Source organism: Rhinatrema bivittatum, chromosome 11, assembly GCF_901001135.1.
Source record: "Rhinatrema bivittatum chromosome 11, aRhiBiv1.1, whole genome shotgun sequence".
Taxonomy (NCBI): domain Eukaryota; kingdom Metazoa; phylum Chordata; class Amphibia; order Gymnophiona; family Rhinatrematidae; genus Rhinatrema; species Rhinatrema bivittatum.
Window position 1 is genome coordinate 86447626 of NC_042625.1, and position 22313 is coordinate 86469938.

The 22313-nt window shown below is 51.6% G+C and overlaps 1 protein-coding gene across 3 annotated transcripts; it reads left to right on the forward strand.

Moving 5' to 3' along the window:
* Positions 1 to 3780: 3780 nt before the first annotated feature.
* LOC115100872 (transcription factor E2F2-like) lies at positions 3781 to 21630 on the forward strand. Of its 3 annotated transcripts, none has more exons than XM_029619890.1 (9): positions 3783 to 4327; positions 4430 to 4772; positions 5184 to 5252; positions 12524 to 12629; positions 12957 to 13176; positions 16002 to 16160; positions 17576 to 17690; positions 17912 to 18077; positions 21345 to 21630. In XM_029619890.1, the coding sequence occupies exons 2-9, from the start codon at positions 4500 to 4502 to the stop codon at positions 21593 to 21595; spliced, it is 1359 nt and encodes a 452-aa protein (XP_029475750.1). In that variant the 5' UTR covers positions 3783 to 4327; positions 4430 to 4499; the 3' UTR covers positions 21596 to 21630. The 3 variants fall into 3 exon arrangements, with proteins under 3 accessions (XP_029475753.1, XP_029475750.1, XP_029475752.1); XM_029619892.1 differs by having other exon boundaries at positions 3783 to 4172; XM_029619893.1 differs by lacking the exon at positions 5184 to 5252 and having other exon boundaries at positions 3781 to 4327.
* The last annotated feature ends 683 nt before the right edge of the window (positions 21631 to 22313 follow it).

The following is a 22313-nucleotide window of genomic DNA, read 5'->3' on the forward strand; positions in this document are numbered from 1 at the left end:
ACTTTAAGCAATCTCCAGTAGGGAGATGCACGTCTACCATCTGCTGGAGACGGAGAATACTGGCAGGCTGATGTCAGTGCAGGGGTATATATATACTATGATGTCAGCTTTGCTTTATCTCCATCTGCTGGTAGAGGTGCATAACCCATTTGTTCTGGATCCACCTGTCTAAACGCTAAGAAATGATGGTTTTTTTTCCCCCTTTAAACCTCAGTAAATAGGAACATTGTCAGCTCTGTCTAGACATGCTCTCTTCAAATACATATCAATTACCTTTAACTAATATGTATCTCACTTCTTTCCATGCTTCCCTTTGACAATAAAACTGCCTTACTAAAGGCCTCCTTCCCCGCCCCTCAGATAGGGAAAAATAACTTTGCAGGTTGGCCACTCTCCATTTCTGTTACAGTGTATTGGGGTTACAAGTCTCCAGATGTGTTCTGTGCCCCTCAGCCAGCATCAAGCTGAAATATAGGCTACTAGCCCAGAATTCTGGCATTAGCTCAACAGAAAACACAGCCAGCCCTTTCCATGCTATTTTCACTTCTTGAAGTTAGTAAGAAGCACATTTAAAACAAATCAAAGAAAATTATTTTTCATGCAATGCACAATTAAGATCTGGAATTCATTGTTAGGGGAGTGGTTAAGGCAGTTAGTGTAGCTGGATTTAAAAAAAGTTTGGACAAATTCCTGGAGGAGAAATCCATAAACTGCTATTAATCAAATTGACTATGGGGCAGATTTTAAAATCTGCGCGCACGGTGTACATTTGTGCGCGCTCCCCGGCACGCACAAATGTACACCCGATTTTATAACATGTGCGCGCTGCCCCGCGTATGTTATAAAATCCAGGGTCAGCGCGTGCAAGGGGGTGCACACTTGTGCACGCTGAGCTTTCCCTGTTCCCTTCAAGGCCACTCCCCCCACCTTCCCCTATCTAACCCACCCCCCAGCCCTACCTAAATCTCCCCCTACCTTGTTTTACTTATTTACGGGCAGGCGTATCTTGTGCGTGCCAGCCGGCTGACAGAGGCCTCAGTCCTGCCCTCGGACCAGCACCACGCCCAAAACCCCGCCCCCTTTTCAAAGCCCCGGGACATACGAGCGTCCCGGGGTTTGCGTGCGCCGCCGATCGGTGCGCGCAGGAGCAGGTTTTCGGGGTTACGCGCGTAACTTATGCGCATAACCCTTTGAAAATCTACCCCTAAGGGAATAGCCACTGCTTATTACTGGCATCGGTAGCATGGGATTTATTTACTATTTGGGTATTTGCCAGGTACTTGTAATCTGGATTGGTCATTGTTGGAAACAAGATGCTGGGCTTGATGGCCTCTCAGTCTGACCCAGTATGGCAAATTCTTATTTCCAGTTTATTATACGAACATTATCGTGCACCCACACCCAGTATACTGATGCAAAGGACTGTCTGCCTTTGAAAGCAGTGCTACCCTGTGGATTGCCGTGATTTTTTTTTATTTGTTTTGGATGGGGCTGTCACGATCTACGCCAGACGGTCATGTATAAGTTATTTAAATACAGTTAAACCCCATTCCAGAGAGACTTAACCATTTGCTGTCTGGTGCACTATAACCTTTGTGGACAACTTTATTAATGCAGCCTCCGGCTGAACATTACACTCCACATCCTGGGACCTTTAATCCTGGACCTGCTGCTAGAGGGCGCTCCTTCCAAAGCCATGGGCCTTCTTCATGCAGCCCCACCAAGCCTGCTTAAAGATGCCATTCGAGGTTTGTCATGGTTGCTGCAGGCTCCGAGCCAGGGCCATGGCCAGATAAAACAGCGCTCCGGGCAAGGGCTGCTCTCACTGAGTGCCGACCTTTTGGACTCACATGCTCGCAGACTTATAGATGGACTCAAAAAGGAGGTGTCATACCCTCTCCCTCATGGTTTGGCATCCAGGGTGGTGGCCCTGCTCAGAGCCAATTGACTCCGTTTCTGTTTTGGAGGCCTAGCCTGGGTTTTTTGGCTACCAAGTCTCCCCCCAGGATGCATTTTGGCACCTTACCTAGAAGAAGCAGGACTGCATGCACCACAGGACATTGGGGGCTTACGTTTGCCACCACCCAGTCCTGGTTTTGACCCATTGCATGCAGGGAGCTGCTACTTAAGGGAATCAGACCCACCTCTCCCTGCATGCAATGGGGAAACATTAGGATTAGATCTCTCCCTCTCCGGGTTGCGCTCTCCAGGGAGCACCTGGGTCACTGGGCAGCTTCTGCTCAGATCTTACTGGCACGGCTTGGATTTAATCTGCCCAGTAGAGCCTTGCCAGGACGTGATTTGCACCTCCTTCGCTAACAGGGCAGCTCTCAGGAAAATGCAGTGGAGCTGCTCAGAAACACCCCCCCCCCCCCCCCCCCCCCCCCATTTTAGAAAACTCTTCAGCCACAACCCTCTCCCATTCTAATTTAAGTGAATGGATGTGAAGGGGGTGGCAGTGCTGCTGTACTGATTGATCCTTGTGAGAACCACAGGCAGGCAATGTTCTGATAGGATAGCAAAAAGAAACTCAAAACCTGGCTCTTCCTCCAAGCATACCCCCAATCATCATCATCACCTACTAACACCAACCCTACCACCCTCTCATACTAACACCCCCTCCACAGGACCTACACCCACACCCTCTAAGGAAATACAAACCCCACACCTAACCTCCAGCACATAATATTTGTCACTTAAAGCAACCGTACACACTTTCTCACCTCAAGTACTGAGTTTCTACGCGCTTATACAATTTTGTGTATAACCTATGTATATATCAATAATCACTCGACCCCTGTACATATATATATATTTTTTCCTTATGTACCAGTTTTCACCTTCCTCTGCCCCCTCCTCTGTCTCAATCACCCCACCCCCTCCTTCCACAAGTTATCTAGTTATTTGCTCTGTTTTTGAGCTTATGTTATACACTGTTCCTTGTAAAGGCTTTGCCTATATATCATTGTTTGTAAGTTATCTGTAAACCGGCACGATGTGCAAACGGTTGCCGGTACATAAAATTAAATAAATAAAATAAAATAAATAAATAAAGCATAACCATAGCATAAGCCATGGAAGCCTTAGGGAGAAAGCTGGGTGCAGCCAGAAAGTGCCTGCGTTTTTATTCCAATCGGTGTGAAAATAGTAACAAATAAAGTATATTCGTAAGTCAAAAGGCAAGGAAACCTAGGAATAAGACTAAGAGCAGAAACAAGCAGGCTGATATTTCAGGGAATATGTATTTCAGCAAAGGTGTTATTTGTAGGGTGCGGTATATAAAAGATATTGCATAAATAAACAAATAAAATCGTGCTTGTTTGGCTACTGTCGGGGCAGAAAAATCAATAAAAAAGGATGCAGTAGCTAGCCATCTCAATCAACCAGTACCTTATCCGGCTAACTCAGCCAGGATATTCAGCGGCGCGGCCATATCGCTATCTGCCTCGTGCACCTTCGTTAGCGAGCGTCACGGTGACCCCGAGAACTGGAGGTTGCCTACCTTCACTTACAGCACTTACAGACCCAAGTTATTTTCACAATATTGTTTTCAGTTATTATTTTAAAATCACAACCACTTAAGTTTGTTTCCAAGTTGTGCAATGCCAAATACCAGCAACAGCCGAAAGAGTGAAATGTGTTTAAGTAATCAGGATACAGCCACCCCCAGCTCGGAAATCAGTGCCTAAATCGTATCCTTACGGTTATGAGGCGCACGCAGAGCAGGGGGAGTGACGCTGCCCCTTTAAGGGCGGAGCTCTCTGTCGCAGGTCTCCGGTCCCTGTGGGCAGGGTTGTTGGACTTTCTCCCCTCCCCTTTCTCCGCCTCTACCACCACCAATCAACCAATCAGCGGAAAACTGTTTCCGCGGGAGATCCGAATTTCGCGGCTCGCAGTTTGGCGCTAAAAAAAAAAAAAAAAAAAAAGGCAAGCGGATCTGGCAGCTAGAAAGAGAAAGGAACTGCTGCCGAAGGGCAGGTTTTGCAGCCATCGAGCCGAAATCCGGACCCATCCCATCGGAACCGAGCCACATTTTGGGCCAATAACTCGGGGGACGCTGAACTCAAAGCCTCCCGGATCAGCTCGGGTCAGAATTGCGGGGCTTTCTGGGTGGCATTAAGAGGAAAATCTTTATGAAACGGAGAGGGGGGAGGCCCCGGAGCGACATTTAGGTATTTATAAAATTTGATGCAAAGAAGACCTCTGCCAAAGTCCAAAGAATTCATTTTTAATCTTTTTTTGGTGCCTTTGAACTTGGCCAACCTTTTAAAAATTAATTGCAAGAGAAATACGATTGCCCACCCTGCAGAGCCAGCTTGCAAAGTGTGTATGTTTGTTTTTTTTTAATATATTAATTCCTCCGCGATTGCAATAAATAGCTCCCTAAATTTTGCGAGTAGCTGCTCTTCCTTTTGTCCTTGCCCTTCAGTTCGGACTGTCCGGAGACCGGTGACCTGGAGATTAAGATACAGGAGAAAAAAAAAAAAAAAAGTACTGCGATGATAAAGGTGCCCAAGGGAGTATCTCCGGCTCCTGGGAGGGGCGCCCAGTCGCAGCAGCAGCAGCACATGAAGAGACTTCTACCCCTGCTGGGCTCGGCAGGCACCGTGGCCACTAGTCTCGCCAGCCCCCAGATGATGCGGACCGGGCCGACCGCCTACTTCACCCAGATCTACCCCCAGCCGGCTGCCCCCAGGGGCAGCTGTCTCTACGCCACCCCCTATGGAGCCGACCCTAAAGCCCTGCGATCGGCCACCCTGGGGAGGCTGCCGGTAATTACACCCATTCTTCTACCTTTCTCTTTCCTGTTTGTTTGGTTCCTCTTCCCTTTGAAGCCGGGGAGAGGAGCTCGGGGTTTACTGCTGTAAGACAGGGTGAGGGTGGGGCGAGGGATCTGTTAAACTCAAGCCTATAAACTCTAAGGAGAAAAGTGACACTCAGTTTTATTATGCGGCGCATCTATATATATATATATATATTTTTTTTTAAATTAAAGCATTTGATTACGGTAGGACCTCCCCCCTTTTTTCCCCATTGCTTTATTTGATGGAGGAGGGGGGTGGGGGCATGAAAAATCTTGAATTACTCTAAACCGTTAGGCCTTTATGCAAGAAAAAGAAAAGTCTGTTAATATAGTTTTATTTTAGTTGCTCTTGTTCTGTGAATTCGGGCTATTCTTACAGGTTTCCCCGGCCATCCTTATTGCCATGCGCCGAAAGAAGACACAGCAAAGCCATCTTAGAGGGAAGCAGGTAAACACCTTCAGGCTTGTGGCCATATGTGTGATGATGGGGGGAATTTCTCCCACGTTTTGCCTAGGGGGAGAACACAAAACATCTGGCCACTGGGCTTCTCCTTTGGGTAGGATGCATCCGATTAAGGCCACAGTTTGTGGTGGCTGAGTCCACGGTTTCCACTGGATAAGATGGGGGGAGGGGGTGTGTGTGTTATATATTTTTATATATATCTTTTGCACTTTTCTGGATTTTTTTCCCAACCATTAGTAAAATAAAGCAGCCAGATGTAAATAGGACCCAGGGTAGTAACTGCTGTTCTGTGCAGGTTACCCCCTGTCTTCTGTTAAGGGTAGTAATAACCCCCACTACCCGTATCAGAGGGCATGGGGGTAACCTGCAAGGGGTGGCAGTTATAACCATGGGCAGCTTGCTGGGTAGCCTGGATGGGCCGTTTGGCCTTTCTCTGCCATCATTGCTACTGTGAAGGTAAGGGGAAAAGCAGATTTTGAGGAACTGCGCTCGCAGCTGTGGTTGTGTCACCTCCGGGGCTTTGCGGAAACTCTCCTCCAGTGACTGAGCTCCCATGAGGGAGGGAAGGACCTGGTCCCCTGGGCCTCGTACCAGCTTTGCATCTGCTTTCTCTGGGCTGTAACTGAAATGGGTTGATCCTCTGGGCAGCCTAAGCCGGCCGAAGGGCTGGCGCCTGGCCCACGCTCGCGGGGAAGCTTCCACGGCTGCCACGCTGCAGGACAGAGACTCTGCTAGACAGGTGGTGCTGCTGCAAAAAAATCCCCAAAACACTGAAACTTTTTTTTTTTATTAGCCTGTTCCTCCTGGTGTGGCTTCTGATCTGTTCTGTATAGTGAGGGAGAAACTGGACAGCGAGCCATGACTGCTGCTGTGCTGTAGAACATGGCAGAAGGATGGGCGGAGGAGCGCTGGGGCGACTCCTGCAGAATTTAGCAGGGAGTGGGATGGGATGAGAGACGCGCGTCTTCTCAGTCTTCCTGCTTTAACTTCTCTTGAGGGTCTGCACTGGGGGTTTCACCAGGGTCTTCCCGTGTAGCTTTAATGCTTTCCCTGTGTGGCATGCGTGCGTTTTTCTGAAGGGGCCACGACTCAACCGGTCAGATGTTGGTTGGAATTCAGGATCTCATTAACCTTTCTGCTCCATCTTCCTCTGAGGCCTGTGCCTGATGAGCGACTTTATCCTTCAGTCTTTCAGGCAATAACTTGCCACAGCTCTGTCCTGTAAGCCCTCTGGGGCAGTGCGGCAGAAATGCTGTGGTCGCCATAAAACCTCACGTTGCCACTTGAGGGATTTCTGCTCAGAAATGCGATCATTGAGTCTCTTGCTGGTAGAAGGGGGGGATGTGACGAGAAATGGCATTGGAAGGACGGGGGGGGGGGGGGATTCGACTGGCCAGTCCAGGCTCCTTCCATCCTGCAGTGGTAGGAAAGTCAGGTGCATGCGTTCCGTGGTCCCCCGCCGTTACCCAGACCTCGGCGAGGTAACGGCGTGGCCTGGTATCTGCTGAGCCCCATCAGATCAGTTTGTGGTAGAGGAGCAGAGGGTCCGCCCCCCCCTGTCCTCATTTCACAGGTACACAGTGATAGGAAAACGCACATACACACAAATGTTCCTCAGCTGGACCATTGCTCCAGTTTCCTCAATAACTCGGGGGGGGGGGGGCCCGGACCCCCCACTCCTGACCAGCCACACATGCAGCAGCCAAATCTGAAAGCTGCGTGCAGCAGGAGTAGGACGGGAAACTTGCATGGTGGGGACCTTATGTTCTGTGCCTGGACTGCCTCCAACTTCGGAGGATCCTGGATCGAAGCCTAGTTTGGTGGAAAGGAAGCTTCAGACAAGGGGTCATTGTGACAGGATGGTTGGGGGCAGACGGGAGTAATGCAAGGAAGTAGATATAGAGATAGAGATAGATATATAGAGAGAGAGAGATAGCTTTTTTTTTTTCTTCACAGAAGTGGGTTGCTGGCGATGGGGACAAAAATAGTATTGGAATTCAAGAAATCATGGGACAAGCCCAGAGGGCCTTCGGGGATGAGAAAGCTGTGAAGTGTGGGGGGGGAGGGGCTGTAGTACTGCAGTGAGAAGGGGGAGCAGGGGAGGACAGGATGGACCTGGTCTCTTCTGACTTCCTATCTTATTTCTTTGTGCTCCACCTGGAGCTTCTGAGGCCAGGCTATCCTTGCGTTAGTGGCTTAAAATCGGGCAACAGCACGGGAAGGACCTTCCCTGGTGGGTAGAGATGGGGGGCTGACGATATCTAATCTGTGATGCCTCCCTCAGCGGATCCCACCGTTCCCTACCTTCCCCACCGGCTCACGTCGGAGGCCCTTCCTTTCCTGATGCCGGCCGGGTTCCCAGGGGTTTTCCAGCATCGCGAGCGCGCCCCCCCCCCCCCCCCCCCCCCGGTCTCCCTACGTCCAAGCATCGCCTGTCCCGGAGGTTAAGGTCTGCGTCAGTCGGGAGCGGCTGTGCTGCTTCTCCACATGTAGGAAGGTTTGCTTTGTGTGCCTGCAGCACCGGCTCGGCCTCTCCCTTCTGACACAGAGCTCTCTGGTGGCTTTAACGTGGTGGCGAGGCCAGAAACTTACCAGAATACCACACTGGGGGATCGGATCGCACCCTTCCTCCTGGCCTGCGGCGGTGCAGGCCCAAGGTGGCAGGGTACCTCCTGTCGGCCTGTTTTGTTCTTCGTCCATCTGCATGGTAGAAATTCCCTGCCCAATGGATGGGAATAAAATGGGGGCAGAGTTGGGATGGGGTGAAGCCCTAAGGTGGTGTGGGCCACAGCTGGATGTTGCAAATGGAGCCTTTGGTCTGATAGTGATCTCCTGAGCCCAGATGTGGTGATCCCCTGGGGAGTTGGGATGTCTGAATGGGGAGGCTCCGTACCCTGCCACCCTTCACAATAATTAATCAGAAGCTGAAAGGATAAGGTGGACTCACTGACTGGCTTCAGAAACAGCTGAGAGCTGTAAGGTGGTGGATCTCTGCCGTGAGCGCCACCTCCGCAGCAGCCCCAGCTAGCCCAGGATCTGAATCCGCATCCTTCCTGCTGAGCGGCCGGGCCAGCGCTCCCTGGAACTTGTCTGACACAGAATCTTTAGTGCACGACTGCTGCCGGCACCCAGAACCCCATTTTTGTTAGAGGAAGGGTATTGGCCGGCGTTGCCCACCGGCTATTAATCTTGGAGGGGGGGGGCTCTTCCTTCTCTACTCTTTTGCCTCAGACCAGCACGACTGGTGAGATTCTTCAGCGGTTCGCACTGCCTCTCCCTGGGTAGCTTTGCTGTTTCTTGGTTTCCCCCATAAAGTGACTTTCTTTGGCTTTTCATTCTCTTTGCATTCACGTGAAAAAAAAAAAAAGAAATGTGTAGCTCGGCGAGCCGGCAGCTCAGTGGGAGAAGAGAGGAAACCTGTATCCCAGATTTATAAATACGTGTGTGACATTTGCATGAGGTTCTGATGAGGAACAGCACAGCAGCACCTGCCTTCACTGACGGTACAGCCGGAATGGTTCAATGGAAGCCATATTTAGAAACACTAAGTCTGGGGGTGGGGTTACTTGGATCCTTCAGGACTGCTTTTGAGAGAAGCAAGCTATGCAAATCGGCTGCTATCTTGGAGCACATTCATGCAAATAACAGCTGAGGAATATTTATTGTGGATATCCTGAAAACCAGACCTGCTGTCTCCCTCGTATTAAAACCGCCCCCCCCCAAGCTTTTTCTTTTGTGGCTGGTTTTAAGAATAGGGTTGTGGATGCCTTTTAGTCACACTTCTGGTTTTGAACTAGAAGTCCGGCCCTCTGTGTGTGTGCTGTACCCTGCTAGATCCCTGGCACACCCTCTCTGCCAGGCAGAGTCTGTAGGAGGGGGGGGGGGAGGAGGCCTGTCCCCTGGGCACAGAATGGGGAGTAGCTTTTAATAAATGGAGCCTCCCCCGCAGCAGCTGGCTGGTAACTTTGTGGTGGTGGTTTGGGGGTGCTGGTGCTACTCTCCAGACCTCAGGACGTCCCAGGGACTGGCCCAGTCACTGACAGCAGATCCCCTGGGGTGGGATAGAGCCGATGGCTCTGAGCTGATAAGACAGATGTGTTCTGGTCCTGGGTTGATTGGTTTCTGTAGTTAGTGTCTTTTTGATGTCTGATGTCAGAATAGCAACGCTATAGTTTTTCCTTCAACAGAACACACAAGTGGCATCACTCTTATCTTAAGAGGACTTCATAAAGCATTAATGTGTATTTGTCTTGAGGGGAATTAAACCCCCCCCCCCCCCCCCCCCAAAAAAAAAACCAACCCAGACCCGTTTTCCTAAAAGATTAGCTTTGCTTTTTCTTCCCCATCCTTGGGCAGTCTGTTACTTCGGGACTGTGACTTGTGTGTTAAAGTTATTATGAGCTCTTACAAGGTTTGTGTAAGATGGCAGACGTGATGGTGCTCTAGCGGTCTGCGTTGAGGGTCTGTGCCCACTCGGCCTGCATTAACTATGTGGGAGCTTGTGGGGTCTGACTCTTAGGGTCCCGCACTGGTTGCCTGCCTTTTTGCTACGAGGAGCCTCTGAGAATGCAGCTAGGCCGAGGATCTCGTAAGAGGAGCCAGCATTGTGTGCTATGTGTTCTCCACTTTAAAAGCTTTGTACTAGTTTTGTTGATATCTCCCATGTTGGGAGGGGAGGGGGGGGGGGTCAATTAGGCAGAGGAGAAATGACAGGAGGTCAAGAAGTGGTGGAGGCACTGGTGCTGGGTGCGTTCTGTGATGGGGGCCGCGTGAGGGAAGTCTGGTGCGTCTGCCTTTAGATTGTGGCAGCTTGAACTGCATTTCGTCTTTAGTAAAAGTCTCTCTCTGGTATGGTCCTTGCTGGGTCTCGCTGCCAGGGACTGGCGTTCCCTGCCTTGTCCCACCGTGCCAGTGCTGCCTCTGGGGATCCTTCTCTCTTGGCTGTGTGAGGCTCCTTGGTTGGTCTCTGTGGGCTGAGGGTAGCGTGAGGTTGGCTTTTGTTTCCTCTGTAATGCAGCTTTCTGCTTCAGATGGGTCAGCCAGCTGTCGTGGGGCTGATCCTGCCCCTGGTGAGGGGTGGGGTTTGCTTGCTGCCCTTGGCATTCAGCCCTGAGGAGGGGATTCTCCCAGGGTCTCCTTTTATCTTTTTTTTCCCGCCATCTCCACAGCCTGAGGAACTGCAGATCTCTCACTCCGGTCCCTGGGACTGGAGACACACGCGTGCTGTAGAAACGTTAGGCGGGGGGCACACAGAGTTGCCAGCTGTTTCTCTATATTTTCTCTGGCCCTTCCCTTAGTCTTCAGTGGCTGCTGGCCGCCCTGCCACGCGCGCCCTGCGAATGCCAGCAGGAATAAGGAGCCGGGCTTCATCGTGCCACCGTGTGATTAGAAGCTCCCTCTTCTCCTCTGCTCTGGGTTTCCGCGCCTCGGCCCTGGTTGGTTCTGCGTCCAAGCACAGTGCACCCCGGCAGGGCGCGGGACAGCAGAGCATTTACTGAGTGCTGGGGGGGGGGGGGGGGCTGGAAGGAATTCTGCTGCACCCAGGGCGTGCAGTGAAAGTACTGCCCTGCCCCCGGGGTCCTGGCGTATCGTCTGCGATGGAATCAAATAATTAGCAGCCGGGTCTGTCTGGCAGGCTGCAACTGCACCGATGACCTGACTTGAAGTCCTGGTGGAAGCGCAGACGTCGGGCCTGCTCCTCGTGGTGGTAGGAGTCCCTTGGGAAGGACCACGGGACCCTCGGAGGCCGGGCGCTTGCTGTTGGTGACTTTGCATTCCTGTGGGAACTTGTGGTTGGAAATGGAGCGGGGGGAGGGGAGGTGAACTGAAAAGGGGATGTCTTGGGCTCAGCTACCTAGAAGAGTGGCGTGCAGTGGAGGAAGACGAAAGCTCGGATGGGGCGCGATATCGTACAAGCTGCCCTGCTCTATGGCTGGAGCCTGGGGGTGAATCCTTGGCGTTGTGCAGGGGGTGACTGGGCAGACTGGAGGAGCTACTTGGTCTCCTGCCATTGTCTGCTCTGGGGACGCGCCGGATGCCTCTGGATCCAGCAGAGTGCACTCCCTAATATCGGAGGGGCAGCTGCTGCCTGCTCTATAAGCAAGGGAAAGCCCGTTTATAGACCTTTTATTTCAAATAAGAACTTTGCCCATTCTGTATCTTATAGAATCTTCCCTGAGAGCCCCTCCTCGGGACCGTCTCCTCGTGCCCCGTCGGGCCCCCCTGTGAGTCTGGCAGGCGGGAGGAGAGAGGGCGGGGAGGCTGTGGATAGCCACCTGTTCCTGGCCTCTGGAGGCAAGTCTCCCTGACAGATGCTTGGGGGAGGGGTGGGGGTGGCTTGTTACGCTGCAGGCTTCCCCAGGCTCCCCGTTCCCACCTGGATCGGGGAGACGAGCAGACGCGCTGTGCTGAGGGAGGGCTCTGGTGGGGGTTGGGGATGTATTACCAGCCGACTCCGTGTCACGCAGGACAGACTGGGACGGTCCCGGTTTTACCCCAGGGCACTCTCGGGAGGGGTACTGCCTGCTTTGCTGTGGGAAATCTGAGTTGCAGTTCTCTGCGTGCGGTGGGGCAAACCAGGACTGGCTCAGCCTGCCCTGGGTGCCAGTACCTGCCTTATCTGCATCCCTTGTGGCTACTGACCCTGGCACAGCCTGTTGGCCCTGCTTTTTATGCACCCTTGGAGCAGGCAGGCCGGAAATGGGGAGTCTTGGCATCAGGGAGGGCAGATCTGGTATGAAAACCAGCCTGGGTCTGGCTGCTTCCCAGTGGGTGCAGTTAACCCCTGGCATCCTGAGGTGGGATTGGAGGGGGCGATGGGATTCGATGCCGAGCTGTGCGTGGCAGGGGCGTGCTGGAGGGAATTTGGGCGGAGCTGTGGTGTCTCTCTGCATATATAAAATTCATGCATGGTCGGGGGAGAGGAGCTCTCTTGGTAGGTGCCAGGGTTCTGGTTTTGGTGGAGCATTATTTTGGCACTCCGAAGCATATCCTGCATTTGGTTGCCGGGCGTTTTTTGTTTTTTTTTGTGCCTGCTCTGTGAGTTGTGTGAGAGCTCTTACAGGATAAGAGGTCTTCGGAAGCCCCCTCGCCCCCTTGGGTTCTGATGACCCATGACATTTGCCCAGTGCAGCCTGTGCAGGGGTGGAAATCTTGGTTTTGACCCATCCCCCAGACAATGCAGAAACGCAACTGAAAGAAGTGAGACCGAGTCTGCCCTCGTCTCACTCTGCAATCCCCTTTTTCTTTTCTTGAAGGCCAAGCGGAAGTTGGACCTGGAGGGGACGGACCAGCAATGCACGCCTGAGTTCCGGACGCCGAAAGGGAAGGGGAGACCAGCGTCCAGGGTCTCCAGCCCCAAAAGTAAGTGGTGGAGGAGGATCGTGTGCGCATGACGTGGGAGACGCTGAGCTGCTACGAGCCAGAGTCCCCTTGATGTGTATTTATCTTAAGGTCCTTTCCTTTGCTCATCTGCCCACTTACCACGCTCCTGCCCTCCAGCATTCTCTCCTATCCAGGTACTGAGAGCCCCCTCCTCCCCCACCACTTGTGCCAATTCACCCCCTTCCTGCCCTCCAGCATCCCCTTCCTGCCCTCCAGCACCCGCTGCGATTGATGTGGTAATAGACGGCTGAGGCCGCCGAACTTTCTCTTGCGAGCTGCCTAAATTTTTGCCCCCCTCCTCTCCAGCCCCCAGGTCCCCTGGCGAGAAGACGCGGTACGACACCTCGCTGGGGCTGCTCACCAAGAAGTTCATCCATCTCCTGAGCGAATCGGAGGACGGGGTGCTGGACCTGAACAGGGCTGCTGAGGTTCTGGAGGTGCAGAAGCGCCGGATCTATGACATCACCAACGTCTTGGAAGGGATCCAACTTATCCGGAAGAAATCGAAAAACAACATCCAGTGGATGTGAGTGGCGTGCGCTGGCGCTCTGCGGGGCTTGGCCCCTCCCACTCCCCTCCCTTAAGTCTGGCGATCAGGATATCCGGCAGCGATCCTCAGCTATGTCTGAGTGCAGCAGATCGGGGTCCGGTTAATTTGCATGACGCGGTGCTGCTGAAAACCGTGGCTTGTCTGGAGTTGCCCACCCTTGGTCCAGAAAGCTGTAAAGCCTGTGGGTGGGGGGGGGGGGGGTATGGGATGAAATGTGTGAATGACCCAGTCTTACTGATAAGTTTTATTTAAATGTCTAATATTTGCCCGTGTGAACCCGCAATTGATGTCGCGCTGCCTGGCTCCCGACGTTAGGTCAGGTTGGGCTGCTAGCAGGGAGCCCATGGGTATATGAGGTTGGGGAGTGTGCAAACACATCTGGGTGGAGGGAGGTAACTCACCAATAGCGTTTAAATGGTTAAATGTTTACATTAAAGTAGTTTAAACGTTTAATTGTGTGAGCAATATTTACATCCTGAGGGAGGATGCTGTGATGGTCCAGTTTTAGGTTCATTAGATGCTATTGTGCGGTCCAGACTGTCCCACAGCTTTACATACCGGGATCCAGCGGGGGTGGGGCCGCTTCTAGCACCCAGGACCCTCTTTGGCGAGTCAAATCTTAAAGTAATGAACTCTAAAGCTATCGGAGGCGAGCCACAGCCAGTTTGCTCTCTGTTCCTTAGCCCTGTGAACCATTTTGATGTCTAAGATCATCTGATGGGGGGGGGGGTAGGGACCCTGTTCTGTGGAAAACGCTCCCCCTGGAGCTTTGTCAGAAAACGATTTCTAAAATTATTTCTAAAATCGCAGTCTCTTGCCACCAGGAGGAAGGGGGAGGCTGCTGCTGTTAATATCATCCAAGCGGATTTGGGTGACCCGAGGCCCTGGATCCTAGGGTCCCGCTGCAGGTCACGACCTCTATAGCGCCCTCTCCCTCTCTTCACGCTGATTTTCCCTATGTTCAGTGGCTTTACCATTCTCCCAAAAGAGGAATATGGTCGCCAAGACGTTAGAATTGTTTTTCACGTGAGCCTGCGCTTTTAGGTTTATAAGCATTGGACAAGGCAGAGGTAGGGCCATGAATCGATTTTTAATTGGCCATGGGTGGAGATGGACGCTAGGCTCGCTGGATGCTGGCCTGATCCGGCCTGGTATTTCTTGCGTCTGTGCTGGTGGTGTTTGTTTGATTCCTGCGCTGCTTCGCCGGCGGCTGGGAGGGGCAGCTCCCTGCCTTCTGACCTGTTGTGTTTGGCAAAACCCTGAGGCTCCATGATATACGGGAGGGCGAGGCAGCTTGCACGATGGGAACGGGCTCGTGTGGGTGGTGTGGACGGGCAGGCGGGAGCCCCTGGGGTCGGCACATCAGCTTCGAGCCTGGGAGAAACTGTAGGAGGGGGGGGGGGGGCGCGGTGCTGAGGTCAGGCTGGGACAGGGTGGGGGGGGGGAGAGAGAAAAGGGGGTTAGCTGGTGTGGAAAGATGGGCGGGGCAACTTTCAGCCCGAAGGTCAGCTTCAAACCCCCCCCCCCCCCCCCCCCATTTATAAACCCGAGTGCGAGTGGTTGGTCTGAAGCCTTTTTCCCACCCCCGTCCTTTTTGATTGCCTTAGAGCTTTATCTTGGGAGGGGCGGGGGATACAGGAGAAGGGGCCAGAGCCCTGAGAATCGTAGCTAATTCTGCACCTCAAAACCTGTAGAGACGAGAAGGGGCAGACTGAGGCTGAAAGGGTTTGATTTGAATACGGGCGATAAACCGCGACCTGACTTCGTTTGCAGCTGTTCTTGCCTGCAGAATTGATTTTGAAAAAACCCATCTGCTTATGGTCTGACGCTGGGGCAGAGGATGCGACAGGGGATTGCGTTCCTTCTGGGGCTGCCAACCAGCTGCCTGTAGGAAAGGAGGCCTGGCCCATCCCAGACTCTTATCCCAGGCCCTCTCACCAGTTGCAGTTACGGTTTTTCTCCGAGAGAGGCTGGGCTGGAAGAGAACAGCCGGGGGTAAAAGCAGGGCTGGAGCGGCCTGGCTCACAGGACACGGAGCTTGGTTCCCAGATCTGTCCTGCTGACTCCACGGCGAATCCACATGAGAGAGATCTGCAGCTGCCTGGGCCTTCAGCGTGTGGGGATTTTCCTGCGTATCCATTGCAGATCCAGAAAACCCGCCTGGCTGAGGGGCCTCCAGGGAAAGGTTTGGCCAGCGCTCGCTGTAGTACGGGAGGGGGGGGGGGCTTGGCTGCTGCTTGTGCCTGGGTTTACACTCCCGCAGGGTAGGCCTGTGTCTGGGGCAGAAACCTGCCTATATTCGCCACCTTCCTGCAGGCCTCCAATCCCATCCTATCACTGCCTCCCCCCCCCCCCAAATCTCAGTGCTCCAATGCTGGTGCTGTTATCACAAGGAAGTGAGCAGGAATTGGATCTTGTGCTTGGAGAGGGGGCAGGGAAGCTTCAGTACCGGTCAGCGCGGGGCCAAGGAAGCTTAAGAGGAACACCAGCAGTGGAGCCATGAGGATGAGATTGCGGGGGAGGGGGCATAATTTAAGTTGGAGGAAGGGTGTGGAGAGAGAAATTGCTGGGGGTTGCAGGGGCTGTGGAGGAGGTACAGGGCCAGAAGAAAATAACTGGAGTGGGGGTGGCAGAAGCCCTGCTTAAGGGGTGACAGAAAAAGAAGTCTGTCACCACATAATGGGGGCTGTCCTTCTGTCAAACCAATGCCTTGCGATCCTGCCCCCAGTCGAGCTGGTGGTGTTTTTTCCATTTTGGCTTGGACCAGCTGTTTTATTTTATGTTTAATTGTCTCTGGCCAGGGGCACAGGCATTTTCCATGACTCCAGGGCGGTGTCGCAGCAGCAGGCCCTGCAGGATGAGCTGGTGGACTTATCCAAGAAGGAGCGGACGCTGGAAGAGCTGATCCAGACCTGCACGCAGCAGCTGAAGGACCTGACTGAGGACGAGGATAACCAGAGATATCCTTCCAGTGCCCCCGGGCAGCTGAAAATAAAACGTTAACCTGGTGGCTTCCCGCTCTTCACCTTGAGCTCCTTAAACTGGCCTGCAGGCTCTCCACAATAAAGAATTCAGTAGCTGTTTATGTGCGTTTTGGTCCAAGATGCCTGGTTTTAACCAGCATGTTTTGGTTCCCTCTAAAAACCAGATCTGGCTGGGGATTTTAAGGGCTGATTGGGGAAAGAGGGCCCGAGATGTAGTTCTAGGCTGGGCCCGTTCATGAACGAGGCTGTCAGTCTCCTTCATGAAAACTTTTTTTTTTTATAAAGCAAAGCAGACCTGTTGCTGTAATTGTTTCTGGGGGGTGGAAGTGTGTACACTGCTCTGTACAAGGAAGCTACTTCCTGCCATGATCCTGGGCTCAGCCTATGCTGTATCTTATTATTTAGTGCAGCAGGTCAGACCAAGCATCCATCAAGCCCAGTATCCTTTTTCCAACAATGGCCAATCCAGATTACAAGTACCTGGTAAGTGCCAAAACATTAAATAGATCCCAGGCTACTAATGCTGGTAACAAGCAGTGGCGATTCCCTTTTGATTAATAGCAATATGGACTTATTCTCCAGGAAACTTATCCAAATCTTTTTGAAACAGACTACACTAACTGCCTTAACCACATTCTTTGGCAATGAATTCCAGAGCTTAACTGTGTGCAGAGTGTGAGAGAATTTTCTCAGATTTGTTTTAAATGTGCTACTTGCTAACATCATGGAGGGCCCCCTTGGCCATTTTATTATCTGAAAGAATAAATAACTGATTCATATTTACCTGTTCAAGGCCTTTCATGATTTTCTATACCTTTATCATATCCCTCCTCAGCTGTCTCTTCTCCAAGCTGAGTAGCAGTAACCTCTACCTTTTCCTCATAGAGGAGCTGTTCCATCCCCTTTATCATTTTGGTCGCCCTATCTGCACCTTCTCCAGTACAACTGTATCTTTTTTTGAGATGCGGCGACTAGAATTGTACACAGTATTCAAGGTGTGGTCTCACCATGGAGCGATATAGAGGCATTATGACATTTTCCATTTTATTAACCATGCCCTTCCTAATAATTCCTAACATTTTATTTGCTTTTTTGACTGCTGCAGCCCACTGAGCCGACGATTTCAATGTGTTATCCGCTCTGAATCCTAGATCTTTTTCCTGGGTGGTAGCTCCTAATATGGAACCTAACATCGTGTAACTACAGCATGGGTTACTTTTCCCTAAGTGCATCACCTTGCACTTGTCCACATTAAATTTCAGCCCCCAGTGTTTCAGTCTAGCAACGTTCTCCTGAAATTTATCACAATCCGCTTGTGATTTAACTCCTCTGAATAATTACGTTCTTATGTTTTTGTCACTGGTCCTGGTTGTCCCTTAACTCCTCCCCACGTTAGCGTACGTCACCTACCAAGACATTCGCTCCATCAATAACTTCAAAGATCAGACGGTGATTGCTATCAAAGCCCCCCCAGAAACCCGGCTCGAAGTGCCTGACCTCAACGAGGTGAGAGGGACAGAAGGGGGGACTTGGGGGGTGGTGAGGGATGTGCGTGCCACTTCAGGTGGACCTGGGTCTGCCAGGGTGGTGCCTGAGCAGGGGGCATCCCTGGATCCTCTGCTTGTGAAACAGGATGCTAAAGTGTGAGCTTCATCTCGGCCCTGCCTGGCTGTGCTCTGAGCCTCTAGGCCTGGAATGTGCTTTTAATGTCCTTCCTTCCTTTCCAGGAGACCCTACAGATCTACTTGAAGAGCACCAATGGGCCCATCGAGGTGTATCTGTGTCCTGAGGAGATCTCCGAGGACAGCAGTAACCGCTCCAAGGTGGCCAGGGGGCCCCATCAAGGCGCCGTCCTCCAAGAAAGCTGCTCCCCTCTTTCTCCTCAACCAAAGAGTACGTGTGATGGGGGAAGGTTTAGGGCACTGTAGCGGGGTCTCCCTGCAGGCTGCCTTTGCGCTGTAATACCGGAGTGATATGTATAGTGTACAGGAACCGGAGTGATATGTATAGTGTACAGGAACCGGAGTGATATGTATATTATACAGGAACCGGAGTGATATGTATATTATACAGGAACCGGAGTGATATGTATAGTGTACAGGAACCGGAGTGATATGTATATTGTACAGGAACCGGAGTGATATGTATATTATACAGGAACCGGAGTGATATGTATAGTGTACAGGCACTTCCGGTATATAAAAACCAAAAATAAAGAAAGAAAGAATGAATGACAGGCCTGGAGCCGGCAGTGGACCCCACCGGTCCATTCCTCGTCCATTCGTCTGCAGAGTAGGGGGCAGTGGCTGTGACACCTAGGATTGCTGCCTCTCACCCTCCCTCCATAAAACCTGTTTACAATCTGCAGAAAGTGGAAGTGTGTGAACCTTTCTTCTGGTTTCCCTGGGCACACTGATTGCTAGCCCTGGGCACACTGATTGTTAGCCCTGGGCACACTGATTGCTAGCCCTGGGCACACTGATTGCTAGCCCTGGGCACACTGATTGCTAGCCACTTCTACTGTGGCTGACAACATGCCCGCCCTCCCTCTAAAAGGAAATCCTGTTGTAAGCCGGCTCAAGCTGTGGGTCTTTCACAGTCCCACAGGGGGGTGAGGAGTCTTGCTGTCTGTGTGTGTGGCACTTTTTCAGCTGGCTCAGCGGAGGGAGGCTGATGAAATGGGGTCTGTGCGTTCTCTTCTCCACAATCTCAGCTGCTCCTGGTCTGGCTCCTATCTGGTAGTCTGAGTGATGGAAATGGGCCGCTGAGGCTCTCGGGAGAGCTACACGATAGAAACTGGCCCCTTTTGCCTTCAGGGGCTAGCTGTCTGCCCTGAGTGGACAGTTGTGCTTGGGATACATCTGCCAGGATGGGGTCAGCTGTTCTGCCCAGCCTGCAGTGGCATCGGGCACTGCTCTCCTGGCTGAGGTGCTAAAGCGACGCAACGTTCAACACGAGAAGAGTGATTTCAGGGAAGGCGTATTGCCGACTCGTACGGCACCTGCTGCTTTCTTGGGCTTAAGTGGTTTGTGAATTTTTGTGTATATATATATATATATTTTTTTCTTGGGTGCATTAAAATATCGGTGCCACGGTTAGGGGTGGTGGGATTAAGGAGAAGCCTCAGGCTGTCCTTATCATGTGAATCGCTCTTGAAATCACTTTGGGTGTGAACTGTACAAAGTACAGGATATCATGGTGGCAGATAGAAACCACACTGGGAATGGTGGTTCCATGCTGGTTTATTATTAGAGAAGGCAGAATCATAGAAATTACCTGCAATGCACTGTAAGTCAGGGCTGAATAAACCAATAACACTCACTGTTAGGCCATAGCTTAAATCCAGTCCACCTAATGTCGACCATGAATTTTAAGGTTGACTTTTTGTAAACTGTGGTGATCTTCTTTTGGAACGGCAGTATCTAAAATGCCTAAATAAACAAGCAATTGCTCTTCATAGACAAACACCGCAACTACTTGAAATGCACCTTCTACTTCTGGGGCCTAATAGAGAGCTGCAGGCCTTCCACGTAAGGTGATATGTGTATAAATAGGGAAAAGAGCCCACGGCCCTTCTACCAGGATACCACACTGGCACGTGGCTTCCTAGCTCTCCAAATGGCAGGGAAGCCTTCCAGCTGTCCCAGCCTCCCTTCTAGTTCAGATCCTGCAGGGCGGGACCTTACACCAGGCTAGCAGTCGTCTGAGTGTGGATATCTTGGCGTCATTCAGTGGCTCTACACATAGCTGCTAGCACCTGGAGCACTTAAATCCAGCTAACATGAATGGAGGGAGCCTCTATTTTTTTTGGGTGATGTCATTAATAACCAACAGTCCGTTCTAATCCCTGAAACCATTCTTCTCAGTTTTACTGTTGAGTATCATTGCTTGAAGGAATCGTGAGCAGAGCAAGAATGAAGTGTAAAATGTTGCCACTTCATTGGATAATAATGGGGTGATGTCATCAGTGACATTCACACAAACAAAATGGTGCCCTCTATGAGGGTGTACATTCGTTTCAGCTGTTTTCGTGGTACGCATGGATAAAAATGAATAATATGTGCCCGACTCATTATTAAATATACACACATACTCTCTGTTTTCCTGTGTGTACTAGAAAGTGGGCAAGGTGCACACATACCGCCAAAATGGAGGAAAAAAATAGACATCCCTACTCTCCATTTTGGTCAGCTGCTATAGCAAGGAGCTGATTTTCAGAGACTGGCAGCGGGGGTAGGATAACCATGTACGTTTACCCCGTTATCGTTGCTGCGCTTAGCTAAATGTGTGGCTGAATATCTGGCTAAGTACGCGCTCTGCATTTGAGCGGGTAGAGTTAGGCCTGTTATGTGTGCGGCCAGGGTTACCTGGCTCAATGACAGTTGGTTACCGTTAAATATTGCACCAACGGCTAAATTTGAAAACCCGTGCCAGTAACAACTGCGGCCCGGCTGCCTTTGTAGGGCTTGAGGTTTTAACCGCAGAAATTTTGGAAGAGAGGCTTAGTCTTAATTGGGTTTTAGCTGGGTAAATCTTGAAACTGGAATTTTAGCGGGTTCTGAGGCGATGTCTTTATTGATCCGATAATAAAAAAGGCACGTGAGCTTCCAAGATCAAACACCTCCCTTCTTCAGACCCACACCTTGAATATGACTTCAGTTTTTTTTAATGGTAAAACAGTATCACTGCTGCCTGCCTTGGGTCTCGAGTTTACAGTTGTGACTCGATCATAAGCTGTTTTCAAGTTTCAGAGTTGTGTTAATCCAATCGGAGGTCTGCGTGATACCACACAGCCGTCATCCTCTGCTCTGTGCTTTATAATCGAAATGTGGTGATGACTAAACCTACCTGGATCTGGTGTGGGAGATCTGCCGTGTAACCATTGATAAGATTGTGGGGGGGTGTTCCTCACCTCGGGTCCCTACAGCCAGTTCAGGATCTCCACAATGACCATGCAGGCATATTTGGGCCATAGGACCAGCTTGAGAGGCTCCACCCTATTGCTTTCATTGCCTTGGGCAGGTCACTTCATTCTCTGTGGCCTGAGCTATGAATTTAGACCGTAAACTCCTCTGGAGCAGGCCTACAGTACCTGAATGTAATCTGCTTTGAAGTGCCTGAAATAAGTAAAATTCTTTTTTTTTTTCTCTTTGCCCCCAGCTGAGCCCGTGAAGACGGAGTTGGCCTCTCCTCTCCTGGATGTGGAGGAGCGGATTCTGGACCTGCCCCACCACCTCCTGCAGCAGACGGAGGACCAGCTCCCCTCCACCTCCTATGAGGTGGGGGACACGCCCTTCATCAGCTTTTCCCCGCCCCTCGACCAGGACGACTACCTGTGGGGACTGGACAGTGGGGAGGGGGTCAGCAATCTCTTTGATTCCTATGACCTGGGGGACCTTCTGAAAAACTAGTGGCTTCTCCATGCCCCTGGAGCTCATTCATTATGGTGCTAATATGGAGGGAGGGGAGGGGGGAACACGAGCATCACTCAAGACCAAAGTGTTGAAATTGCTCTTAAAAGATCTTGGGAGGAGGTTTCATTCCCTGACTCTGACCCATGAAACTACAGAACCCGAAATAACATGGCCTTCGTCGTTCTCCTCCTCTTCCTCTCCTGCCCCGTGACTGCCACCCTCCTCCCCCGTATGTTTCAGTGTTACGCCTGGGATCGCTGTCCGACTTGGCCAAACCCAATGGAGTCTTACTTTTGCCCCATTGCATCTTGGGTATGACAGCTCCGGTTTCTCTTAACTCCGTCAGGATTGCAATGGGGGGGTACTCAGGACTGGAGGAGCTTCATTAGATTGACCCGGATTGTGTGCTAACCCTAATGAGGCACTTGCACAGGGACGGCTCCCGGTAACGACGGCTCCAGTTGCAGGCTACGTCCGCAGCACTCGGCTCGCCCATGGAAGAAACGTTTTCTGTGCTGGTTTGGGATTGCTGGACATGGTGGCGGGTTCTGGTGGGGCTTCCTGCCCTTCAAGCCTTGGAGATGGGGAGATGTTCAACTTCCAGCTGTGATCTTGCCGCAGCAGAGGTGGGTTCTGGGCCGAACCTTACTGGCCCCTCCACCAGCTGCACCACTGGGCAGGAAGGAGCCTGCCGTGTCTGCCTCTGACCTCTCCG